This window comes from Engystomops pustulosus, chromosome 3 (assembly GCF_040894005.1).
Source record: "Engystomops pustulosus chromosome 3, aEngPut4.maternal, whole genome shotgun sequence".
Lineage (NCBI taxonomy): Eukaryota > Metazoa > Chordata > Amphibia > Anura > Leptodactylidae > Engystomops > Engystomops pustulosus.
In genome coordinates, this window is record NC_092413.1 from 12662263 (window position 1) to 12674314 (window position 12052).

The window sequence follows — 12052 nt, forward strand, 5'->3', positions numbered from 1 at the left end:
TACTACTACTCCCATCCTGTATATATGGGCACAGCAGAGTACTACTCCTCCTATCCTGTATATATGGGCACGGCACAGCACAGTACTACTACTCCTAACCTGTATATATGGGCACAGTACAGTACTACTACTCCTATCCTGTATATATGGGCACAGCACAGTACTACTACTCCCATCCTGTATATATGGGCACAGCACGGTACTACTACTCCTATCCTGTATATATGGGCACAGCACGGTACTACTACTCCTATCCTGTATATATGGGCACAGCACAGTACTACTTCTCCTATCCTGTATATATGGGCACAGTACAGTACTACTACTCCTATCCTGTGTATATGGGCACAGCACAGTGCTACTACTCCTATCCTGTATATATGGGCACAGCACAGTACTACTACTCCAATCCTGTATATATGAGCAGAGCACAGTGCTACTACTCCTATCCTGTATATATGGGCACAGCACAGTACTACTCCTCCTATCCTGTATATATGTGCACACCACAGTACTACTACTCCTATCCTGTATATATGAGCAGAGCACAGTACTACTACTCCTATCCTGTATATATGGGCACAGCACAGTACTACTACTCCCATCCTGTATATATGGGCACAGCACAGTACTACTACTCCCATCCTGTATATATGGCACAGCACAGTACTATTACTCCTATCCTGTATATATGGGCACAGCACGGTACTACTACTCCTATCCTGTATATATGGGCACAGCACAGTACTACTACTCCTATCCTGTATATATGGGCACAGCACAGTACTACTACTCCTATCCTGTATATATGGGCACAGCACAGTACTACTACTCCAATCCTATATATTTACAGCACAGTGCTACTACTCCTATCCTGTATATATGAGCACAGCACTACTACTCCTATCCTGTATATATTGGTATAGCACAGTACTACTACTCCTATCCTGCATATATGGGCACAGCACAGTACTACTGCTCCTATCCTGTCTATATGGACACAGCACAGTACTACTACTCCTATCCTGTATATATGGGTACAGCACAGTACTAATACTCCTATCCTGTATATATGAGCACAGCACAGTACTACTACTCCTATCCTGTATATATAGGCACAGCACTACTACTCCTATCCTGTATATAGGGGTACAGCACAGTACTACTACTCCTATCCTGTATATATGAGCACAGCACTACTACCCCTATCCTGTATACATAGGCACAGCACAGTACTACTACTCCTATCCTGTATATAGGGGTACAGCACAGTACTACTACTCCTATCCTGTATATATGAGCACAGCACTACTACTCCTATCCTGTATACATAGGCACAGCACAGTACTACTACTCCTATCCTGTATATATGGGTACAGCACAGTACTACTACTCCTATCCTGTATATATGGGAACAGCACAGTACTACTACTCCTATCCTGTATATATGAGCACAGCACTACTACTGCTATCCTGTATAAATCAGCACAGTACTACTACTCCTATCCTGTATGTATGGGTACAGCACAGTACTACTACTCCTATACTGTATATATAGGGCACAGCACAGTACTACTACTCCTATCCTGTATATATGGACACAGCACAGTACTACTACTCCTATCCTGTATATATGGACACAGCACAGTACTACTACTCCTATCCTGTATATACATGGGCACACCACAGTACTACTACTCCTATCCTGTATATACATGGGCACACCACAGTACTACTACTCCTATCCTGTATATATGGACACAGCACAGTACTACTACTCCTATCCTGTATATATTGGTATAGCACAGTACTACTACTCCTATCCTGTATATACATGGGCACACCACAGTACTACTACTCCTATCCTGTATATATGGACACAGCACAGTACTACTACTCCTATCCTGTATATATGGACACAGCACAGTACTACTACTCCTATCCTGTATATACATGGGCACAGCACAGTACTACTACTCCTATCCTGTATATACATGGGCACACCACAGTACTACTACTCCTATCCTGTATATATGGACACAGCACAGTACTACTACTCCTATCCTGTATATATTGGTATAGCACAGTACTACTACTCCTATCCGGTATATATGGGCACAGCACAGTACTACTGCTCCTATCCTGTCTATATGGACACAGCACAGTACTACTACTCCTATCCTCTATATATGAGCACAGCACAGTACTACTACTCCTGCCCTGTATATATGGGCACAGCACAGTACTACTACTCCTGTCGTGTATATATGCGCACAGTACTACTACTCCTATCCTGTATAGATGGGTACAGCACAGTACTACTACTCCTATCCTGTATATATGGGCACAGCACAGTACTACTACTCCTATCCTGTATATATGGGTACAGCACAGTACTACTACTCCTATCCTGTATATATGGGTACAGCACAGTACTACTACTCCTATCCTGTATATATGGGCACAGCTAAGTACTACTACCCCTATCCTGTATATATGGGCACGGCACAGTACTACTACTCCTATTCTGTATATATGGGCACAGCAAAGTACTACTACTCCTGTCCTGTATATATGGGCACAGCACAGTACTACTACTCCTATCCTGTATATATGGGCACAGCACAGTACTACTACTCCTATCCTGTATATATGGGTACAGCACAGTACTACTACTCCTATCCTGTATATATGGGCACAGCACAGTACTACTACTCCTATCCTGTATACATGGGCACAGCACAGTACTACTACTCCTATCCTGTATATATGGGAACAGCACAATACTACTACTCCTATCCTGTATATATGGGCACAGCACAGTATTACTACTCCTATCCTGTATATATGGGCACAGCACAGTACTACTACTCCTATCCTGTATATATGAGCACTGCACAGTACTACTACTCCTATCCTGTATATATGTGCACAGTACTACTACTCCTATCCTGTATATATGGGCACAGCACAGTACTACTACTTCTATCCGGTATATATGAGCACAGCACAGTACTACTACTCCTATCCTGTACATACGGGCACAGCACAGTACTACTACTCCTATCCTGTATATATAGACACAGCACAGTACTACTACTCCTATCCTGTATATATGGGCACAGTACAGTACTACTTCTCCTATCCTGTATATATGAGCACTGCACAGTACTACTACTCCTATCCTGTATATACAGTATGGGCACAGCACAGTACTACTACTCCTATCCTGTAAATATGGGTACAGCACAGTACTACTACTCCTATCCTGTATAAATGGACACTGCACAGTACTACTACTCCTATCCTGTATATATGTGCACAGCACAGTACTACTACTCCTATCCTGTATATATGGCACAGCACAGTACTACTACTCCTATCCTGTATATATGGGCACAGCACAGTACTACTACTCCTATCCTGTATATATGAGCACAGCACAGTACTACTACTCCTATCCTGTACATATGGGTACAGCACAGTACTACTACTCCTATCCTGTATAAATGGACACTGCACAGTACTACTACTCCTATCCTGTATATATAGACACCGCACAGTACTACTACTCCTATCCTGTATATATAGACACCGCACAGTACTACTACTCCTATCCTGTATATATGGGCACAGCACAGTACTATTACTCCTATCCTGTATATATAGACACCGCAAAGTACTACTACTCCTATCCTGTATATATAGACACCGTACAGTACAGTACTACTACTCCTATCCTGTATATATAGACACCGCACAGTACTACTATTACTCCTATCCTGTATATATGGGTAAAGCACATACTCCTATCCTGTATAAATGGACACTGCACAGTACTACTACTCCTATCCTGTTTTTATAGACACCGCACAGAACTACTACTCCTATCCTGTATATATAGACACCTCACAGTACTACTACTCCTATCCTGTATATATAGACACCGCACAGTACCACTATTACTCCTATCATGTATATATGGGCACAGCACAGTACTACTACTCCTATCCTGTATAAATGGACACTGCACAGTACTACTACTCCTATCCTGTATAAATGGACACTGCACAGTACTACTACTCCTAACCTGTATAAATATACACTGCACAGTACTACTACTCCTAACCTGTATATATGAGCACTGCACAGTACTACTACTCCTATCCTGTAAATATAGACACCGCACAGTACTACTACTCCTATCCTGTATATATAGACACCGCACAGTACTACTACTCCTATCCTGTATATATAGACACAGCACAGTACTACTACTCCTATCCTGTATAAATGGACACTGCACAGTACTACTACTCCTAACCTGTATATATGAGCACTGCACAGTACTACTACTCCTATCCCGTATATATAGACACTGCACAGTACTACTACTCCTATCCTGTATATATAGACACCGCACAGTACTACTACTCCTATCCTGTATATATGGACACAGCACAGCACTACTACTCCTATCCTGTATATATGGGCACAGCACAGTACTACTACTCCTATCCTGTATATATAGACACCGCACAGTACTACTACTCCTATCCTGTATATATAGACACCACACAGTACTACTACTTCTATCCTGTATATATAGACACTGCACAGTACCACTCTTACTCCTATCCTGTATATATAGACACCGCACAGTACTACTATTACTCCTATCGTGTGTATATAGGGGCAAAGTACTACTAAATGTCCGGCAGCCTCCCCTCATTAATGAAATGTCCACAGCAGAGCCCTCTTAAAAATAATAAACTCTATACTCACCCGCTGTATGGCTTCCGGGCAGAGGCAATGTGTATACACAATGCACACAGTCACATCGCTGTCGATACTTACCTGGTACACAGAGGCCTGCAGTGATAGGGAGAGGTAAGTATCAGTTCTTCATTGTAACAACAATCTACCATCAGAATCCATCCAGATAAACCAGGGACACTTCCACATAGATCCAGGCACCGTTTGTTATGCATGGCCTCCTTTCTTCTAAAATCAACTTTTATAATGATGCTAATGAGCCAGAAGGGCTCTGAGGTGCGTTACCAGAGCCTCCCCATGCTGTTACTTCCCAGGCTGTTACAATGAGCAGAGCAGGTCTCTCCTCCTCCTGCTGCTAGATTACATTGGCAGAGAGCAGTGGAAGGGTGAGATACCATCTGCTCATTGTAACAGTCTGTGAATCTGCAGCACTGAGGGGCTCTATTAAACCTAGAGACCTTCAGAATCATTAGCATAATTTTAGAAGTTGATTATAGAAGGAAGGAGGCCATGGATAAAAATTATAACAAGATTATCACAGTCCCGGTGCCTGGATCTATGAATAAGTGTCCCTGGTTTATCTGGATGAATTCGGAAGGCAGATTTAGTTTAAATCCTGGACATCCCCTTAAAGGAAACCTACCTATTACGCTACATCTGAAGGTAGGTGGCTAGGGACATGCTAAGCCCTAATCTATTTTTTACCTAGCCCTAAAATACTTCCTATACTAAACTACACTACATCTCACTAATATGCAAATTATCGGTAGAGGCTACTGGGGCGTGGTGTAGCCATTGCTCCTACTACCTGGAGAGGCTACTCCACGCCCCAGTAGCCTCTGCTGATAATTTGCATATTAGTGAGATAAAGTGTAGTTTAGTATAGGAAGTATTTTAGGACTAGATTAGGGCTTAGCAGGTCACTAGCCACCTACCTTCAGATCTAGCGTTATAGGTAGGTTTCTCATGGTGGGTTCCCTTTAAGGCCTGTGACAGGTGTTGGGGGGGGGGGGGGGGAGGGATTCCAGGAACAATATGTATCAGAACATTGTATTGTGTGTTGTGCGCGGATTGGGTTACGGCACAACAATTTTGACATCTGATACGGCAGATCCAGGAAAAACCAAGAAGATGCCACCTGCCAGCGACTTACCTGTCACCGATTCTGTGACTGCAGCTTTTATTTGGTGTCGCTCCCCTTTCTCATGGACTGTTGGAATTTATCTGTTAGGCCGACCGTTCCCGAGCTATTTGTGCAGTCAATATGTGCATTGGATATGCTAATTAGTTTATCTGGTGTCAGGTGGGTGGTCCTTGGGTGGAGTAGATAATTTTGGCACCACCCACCTGACAACAAAGAACTCCGGAATAACAGTGGAATAATTCCAAAACATACGAGAAGTGGAGCGACACCCATTAACGGATGCAGGCGTTAGAGGACAGATAAAGGTTCTGCCTAGAATGGGCCAGACCTGCCGTTCCCGTTCGAGTACCCCGGCCAATCATAGCCATGGCTAGTTGTTATGGGCGGCAATCTGCCGGATTGGCTGTTCAGCCGCCCATCCGGCAATATGTCCGGGAAACGGCGGGTCCGCTCATCTCTAATTCTCGCCAGACACAAAAAAAATTCTGGATCTGATTGGATGTGTCTTTTATTAAAATTCATCGGGTCGTTCAATTTTAATTGTGAAACTCTGAATCCCATCGGGTCCTTCAATTTTTACAGTGAAACATCCGGGTCGATCGGGTTCCGTTGTAATTGTGGAAACTCGGACCTCCTCGGGCGGTTCCATTTTAATTGTTAGTTCTTTCGATTCATTGGGTGGTTCCGTTTTAATTGTGGAAACTTGGACCTCCTCGGGTGGTTCAGTTTTATTTGTGGAAACTCGGACCTCCTCGGGCGGTTCTTTTTTCATTGTTAGTGCTTCCGATTCATCGAGTGGTTCCGTTTTAATTGTGGAAACTTGGACCTCCTCAGGTGGTTCCGTCTTTATTGTAACATTTTCATCTGTGGTTCTGGGGGTCGGATTATATCCAGCTATTTTGTCGTCCTGGTCTGGTCGGTTCGGGTTCAGTACTGTCGCTTGTTCCGGCCCAGAAGCTGAACTATGCGGAGCCAGTTCCTCGTTGCGCTTTGCCTTGGTCACGACCCATTGGATGGTTTCCTGAATGATTCGGTTTGTGATTCCTTGGGTCGGATAAGTTGCCTCTGCTCGTTGCGTTTCGCCTTCACCGTTCTGCGGAGAGAGATTTTCCGGGATGAGCTGCGAGCAGGTCGGGCAGCGCTCCCCAGGTTTTAGACAGACCCGAGCCACTTTTTTCTTCCGGATTTTGGGATTCTGGATTTTGGGATTCTGGATTTCGGGTCTGGCTGGTGCCGGGTTCTTTTTGCCGGGGGTTTTCTTGATGAATATACTGGGGACGGCGTTGGGCATGAGTTTTCTAGTTTGGTACCTGTACGACTCGGGGCTGAAATGAAGGGAGCACATCCGATAAGTGTCCGTTTTTTTCCCTTTATGTATTCGATTGACAAAATCCATCAGGTCCTCGAAATGTTGTCCGGTGGCCAGGAGCCATTTAGTTATCATCACTTTATCTTTGGGAAAGACGTGAAGGATGACACCGGAATCACCTCTTCTCGACGCCCGGGAACACCCTTTGACCACACAGGAGGGCATCCTGCTGGGAACAAGAGGGAACACGTGAGATGCGGGACCATGGGGGGTCCTAGTTTAACCCTCAGTGCTAGGCTGGTACAACAACATCGGTCCATGTGTGGTCCACATTTACAGCTGAACTGAACGCAGCCACGGGCTCAGCCTGTCCTGGGTCCAGACCAGGAAATCCGACCAACACATGAACCTACAACGGCCCTAGACTTGTGTGTGGTCCCGGTACCAGCCCATGTCCCTGTGTCTGGCTGTGTTGTGAGAATAGCTTTTAGCATACTACCCCCTCGCTGTAGTGTGCTCTAACTCATTCCCATAGACATCAAATATTGAGAACAGAGGCCACGGTAACCAGGGATATAACGAGCCGTGCACCTGTGGGACATCACATGACCAGGGATATAACGAGCCGTGCACCTGTGTGACATCACATGACCAGGGATATAACGAGCCGTGCACCTGTGTGACATCACATGACCAGGGATATAACGAACCGTGCAGCCGTGTGACATCACATGACCAGGGATATAACGAGCTGTACACCTGTGTGACATCACATGACCAGGGATATAACGAGCCATGCAGCCGTGTGACATTACATGACCAAGGGTTTAACAAGCCGTGCACCTGTGTGACATCACATGACCAGGGATATAAGGAGGCGTGCACCTGTGTGACATCACATGACCAGGGATACAACAAGCCGTGCACCTGAGTGACATCACATGACCAGGGATATAACGAGCCATGCACCTGTGTGATATTACATGACCAGGGATATAAGGAGGCGTGAACCTGTGTGACATCACATGACCAGGGATATAACAAGCCGTGCACCTGTGTGACATCACACGACCAGGGATATAACGAGCCGTGAACCTGTGTGACATCACATGAACAGGGATATAACAAGCCGTGCACCTGTGTGACATCACACGACCAGGGATATAACGAGCCGTGAACCTGTGTGACATCACATGGCCAGGGAGCGGTTTCTAGCCACAAGAAGTAAACAATGAAGCTTCCTATAGAATGACAGCAAGCAGAGATCTAGGAAACTATATCAATTATTTGCTGAAAGTGGACAACTCTTTTAAAGGGGTTTTCCCAGAAAACAAGTTAGGTCCTATAAAGTAACTTTCTGATTAGTGGGGGTTTCAGTGATGAGACCCATAGATAACGAGAATGGGGGTGGGGGAGAGTCAGAGGTGCCACCGTCGGACCCCTCGACGCTCCCAGAGATGAGCAGAGCAGCCGGCGTTCGGCAATCTCCGTCAGCTCCATACAGATGATTGAACATGTGCAGCCACCTGCACCGCTTATCTCTAGGAGCGACGAGGGGACTGATGGAGGTACTGAGACCCCCACCGAACAGCAAGTCCTGTGGTTAGAGTTTAGATTGTTTCCTTGGAAAACCCCTTTAAGAGCGAGTGCTGCATTCATCATGTGATGCAAACCAGCAGCCGCCTAAGGGTGATGCCACACGTGGCATTTTGAAACCGTTTTTGGTCTGTTTTTAAACAGTCCGTTAAAAAACACATCCGTTTTTGACCAGTTTTAATCAAGATAATTGGTAAAACCTGTGAAAAACGCATGCTTTTTTTTTTTTTTTAACGGACTGCTTAACCCCTTAAGGACGCAGCCATTTTGTAGCTTAAGGCTCAGCCCGATTTTTTGGATTCTGACTTGCGTCTCTTTATACGGTTATAACTTTTGAACACTGTTACTTATCAAAGCGATTCTGAGATTGTTTTTTCCCCACATGTTGTACTTCATTTTAGTGGTGAATTTTGGCTGATAAGTTTTGCATTTATTTACAAAAAAAAAGAAAATATGATAAATTTTTGGAAAAATTTGCCATTTTCGAAATTCAAAATCATTGCGTTTTCAGGCAGATCGATTTACCACCTAAATAAGTTGCTGAATAACATTTCCCATTTGTCTACTTTACATTTTCATAATTTCTGAAATGTCTGGATAATTTATTTTGATGTCACGCGGCTTGCAAATAGAATATCGCTTTTCCGGATTTTCAGAATTGACTATTTTGGGGATAAATACAGTTTGGAATGAAATTTTACATATTTAGCATCAAAACCCCCTATATAATCTACCCATTTTCAAATCTGCACCCCTCAAGCTATCAGAAACAGCTTTTACGAAGATTGTTAACCCCTTGAGATCTTCATAGTAATTGAATCAAAATGGAGGTGAAATTTAGAATGGTCATATTGTTCCCTTATACGTTCATTTAGCCCTAAAATTTACACATTTCCAAAAGATAAAAAGAGAAAACCCACCATACAATTTGTTCTGCAATTTCTCCTGAGTACAAAGACCCCCCACATGTGGCTGTGACTTGTGTTATGGGGGCACAGCGAGGCGCAGAAGGGAAGGAGGGCGCTGCAGCTGCCAGGATTTTAGTTTCCTCATTGGCCCCTTTTGAAGGCTATAAAATTTTCGCTTTTGCGTTATTGGGGCCATGTGATGCCATTTTTTTTGCGGGATGAGATGCTTTTTCCAATGTTACCATTTTGGGGTTTGTATCACCTATTGTTGAAAATTTAGGAACGTTTTTTGAGGACAGGAGTAGAAAAGCATCAATTCTGTACTGGATTTTTTACTTCTTTTTTTTGTGGTGTTCACCGTATAGACTAATAATCATGTTATCTTTATTCTATGGGTCGATACGATTACGGGGATACCAAACATGAATATATTTTCTTACGTTTTACTAAATTTGTCAAACAAAACCCTAATGTGGGGAAAAATCTATCATTTATGTATTGCCGTCTTCCAAGTGGCATAACATTGTTACTTTTTTGGCTACGGAGCTGGTTGATGGCTTGTTTTTTGCGGGACATGTTGTACATTGCACCAGTATCATGTCGCAGTACATATGGTTTTTTGATCACATTTTATAGCATTTTTTGTGGGATTGAAAAGGTAAAAATCATAATTTTTGGAGGGTTTATAACAGTTTTTTTTTACGGCGTTTATCGTGCGGGTTCAATAATGATTTATTTTTATTCTACGGGTTGTTACGGACGCGGTGATACTATATATGTGGGGTTTGTGTTATGATTTAGACTTTTTTTTGAGTTATATGTCTCTTTATATGTTTTGGGGGTTTGGGGCATTTTTAGTGATTTATGACTTTATTTTTTTATTGAATAACTTTTTTTTTTACTTTTTCACTTTTATACCATGGGACGTGAAGAAGCAATCATCTGATTGCTTCTTCATGATAATATTCTGCAATACTCATGTATTGCAGAGTATTATCAGTGTCAGCCTATACACTTGCATAGGCTGGCACTGTGCCAGTAAGATGACATCACAGACACCATCTTACTGGCAATTCTTGCTAGTAACTCTGGGGTCCAGATCGGACCCCAGAGTTACTATAGCAACGATCGGCGCACCCCGAAAACGGTTCGGGGGGGCCGATCGTGGGGGAAAGATCCCCCAGATACATGTTAGATGCCGCGGTCGCGCTGACCGCGGCATTTAACGGGTTAAGCACCCGCGATCGGAGACAACTCCGATCGCGGGTGTTACACTGGGGTGCCGGCTATCAGTCACAGCCGGCACCCCGTCTTTCCCGATGCCGGTTCGGCTCAGATCTTGAGCTGAACCGGCATCAGCTCAGCGTCCGATATATCGGACGCTGAGCGCTAAGTCACTGCGCTCAGCGTCCGATATATCGGACGCTGAGCGTTAAGAGGTTAAAAACGGACCAAAAACTGTTTCAAAACGCCACGTGTGGCATCACCCTTACATGTGCAGGTTACATGTGGTTATTACAGCTCAGTCCCATTTCATTTAAACGTGCAGTACCACACACCACCTGTGGACAGGGAGGGGGCGCTCATTTCGGAGAGAAGGGTGGGATAAATTACTATGATTTTATCATCATAAATACAATAACCTCATGCGACTGACCACAGCGTCCTGGAACCTGCAGCACGCGGGTCTCCGTTTAGGACCAGTCGCTGGTTTAAGTTTCAAAAACTGCATAAAAAACCTGAACGTGTGAACATGGCCGAGCGTCAGGTGCAGAACTTTGGAGCTTATTGATGGAACGGAAGTGTTGTGCAGTTACAATCGTTCGGTACCGTTACATATAGTAAGTAAGTGACCCCCCCCTTCCCTGCTGTGATGTGAGGAGAATGGACGTCACTACTTACCTCAGGACACACCAGCTCCACGTCTCTCCTCCACTTCCTGTATCTCGTCTAGAGGTTCAGCTGCGAGAGACGGAACTCGTATAACAGGAAGTGGAGGGAACGTAAAGGAGACCCCTAGTGGCCTGTGGGCTAACAACATGGAGGAACCAGGGTAACGGTCTGGATTCTGTTTAACCCTTTCAGGACGCAGCCTGTTTACAGCTGAAGGCTCAGTCCCATTTTTCGTATTCTGACTTGCGTCGCTTTATACGCTTCTTACTTTTGAACACTTTTATGTATCAGAGCGATTTTACGATTGTTTTTGTTCTACTTCATCTTAGTGGTAAATTTAGTCTGATGAGGGTGATGTCACACATGGCGTTTTTAGGCCGTTTTTGGGCCGTTTTTAGTTCGTAAAAAAGGCATGCATTAAAAAAC

At 44.1% G+C, this 12052-nt stretch overlaps 1 protein-coding gene across 3 annotated transcripts; it reads right to left on the reverse strand.

The window, feature by feature from the left end:
* Positions 1-6412: 6412 nt before the first annotated feature.
* Positions 6413-11779, reverse strand: LOC140120408 (uncharacterized). 3 transcript variants are annotated; one of them, XM_072139465.1, is made up of 2 exons: positions 11636-11779; positions 6413-7455 (listed from the first exon to the last, which is right to left on the reverse strand). In XM_072139465.1, exon 2 carries the CDS (start codon positions 7452-7454, stop codon positions 6432-6434), a length of 1023 nt encoding a protein of 340 aa, XP_071995566.1. In that variant the 5' UTR covers position 7455; positions 11636-11779; the 3' UTR covers positions 6413-6431. The 3 variants fall into 3 exon arrangements, with proteins under 3 accessions (XP_071995566.1, XP_071995567.1, XP_071995568.1); XM_072139466.1 differs by having other exon boundaries at positions 6413-7458; positions 11636-11763; XM_072139467.1 differs by lacking the exon at positions 11636-11779 and adding an exon at positions 11391-11579.
* Between the last annotated feature and the right edge of the window lie 273 nt (positions 11780-12052).

What these genes read in the sequence shown, in the direction of transcription:
- LOC140120408 (XM_072139465.1), bottom strand. Translation starts at nt 7,454, where the DNA reads ATGCCCTCCTGTGTGGTCAAAGGGTGTTCCCGGGCGTCGAGAAGAGGT.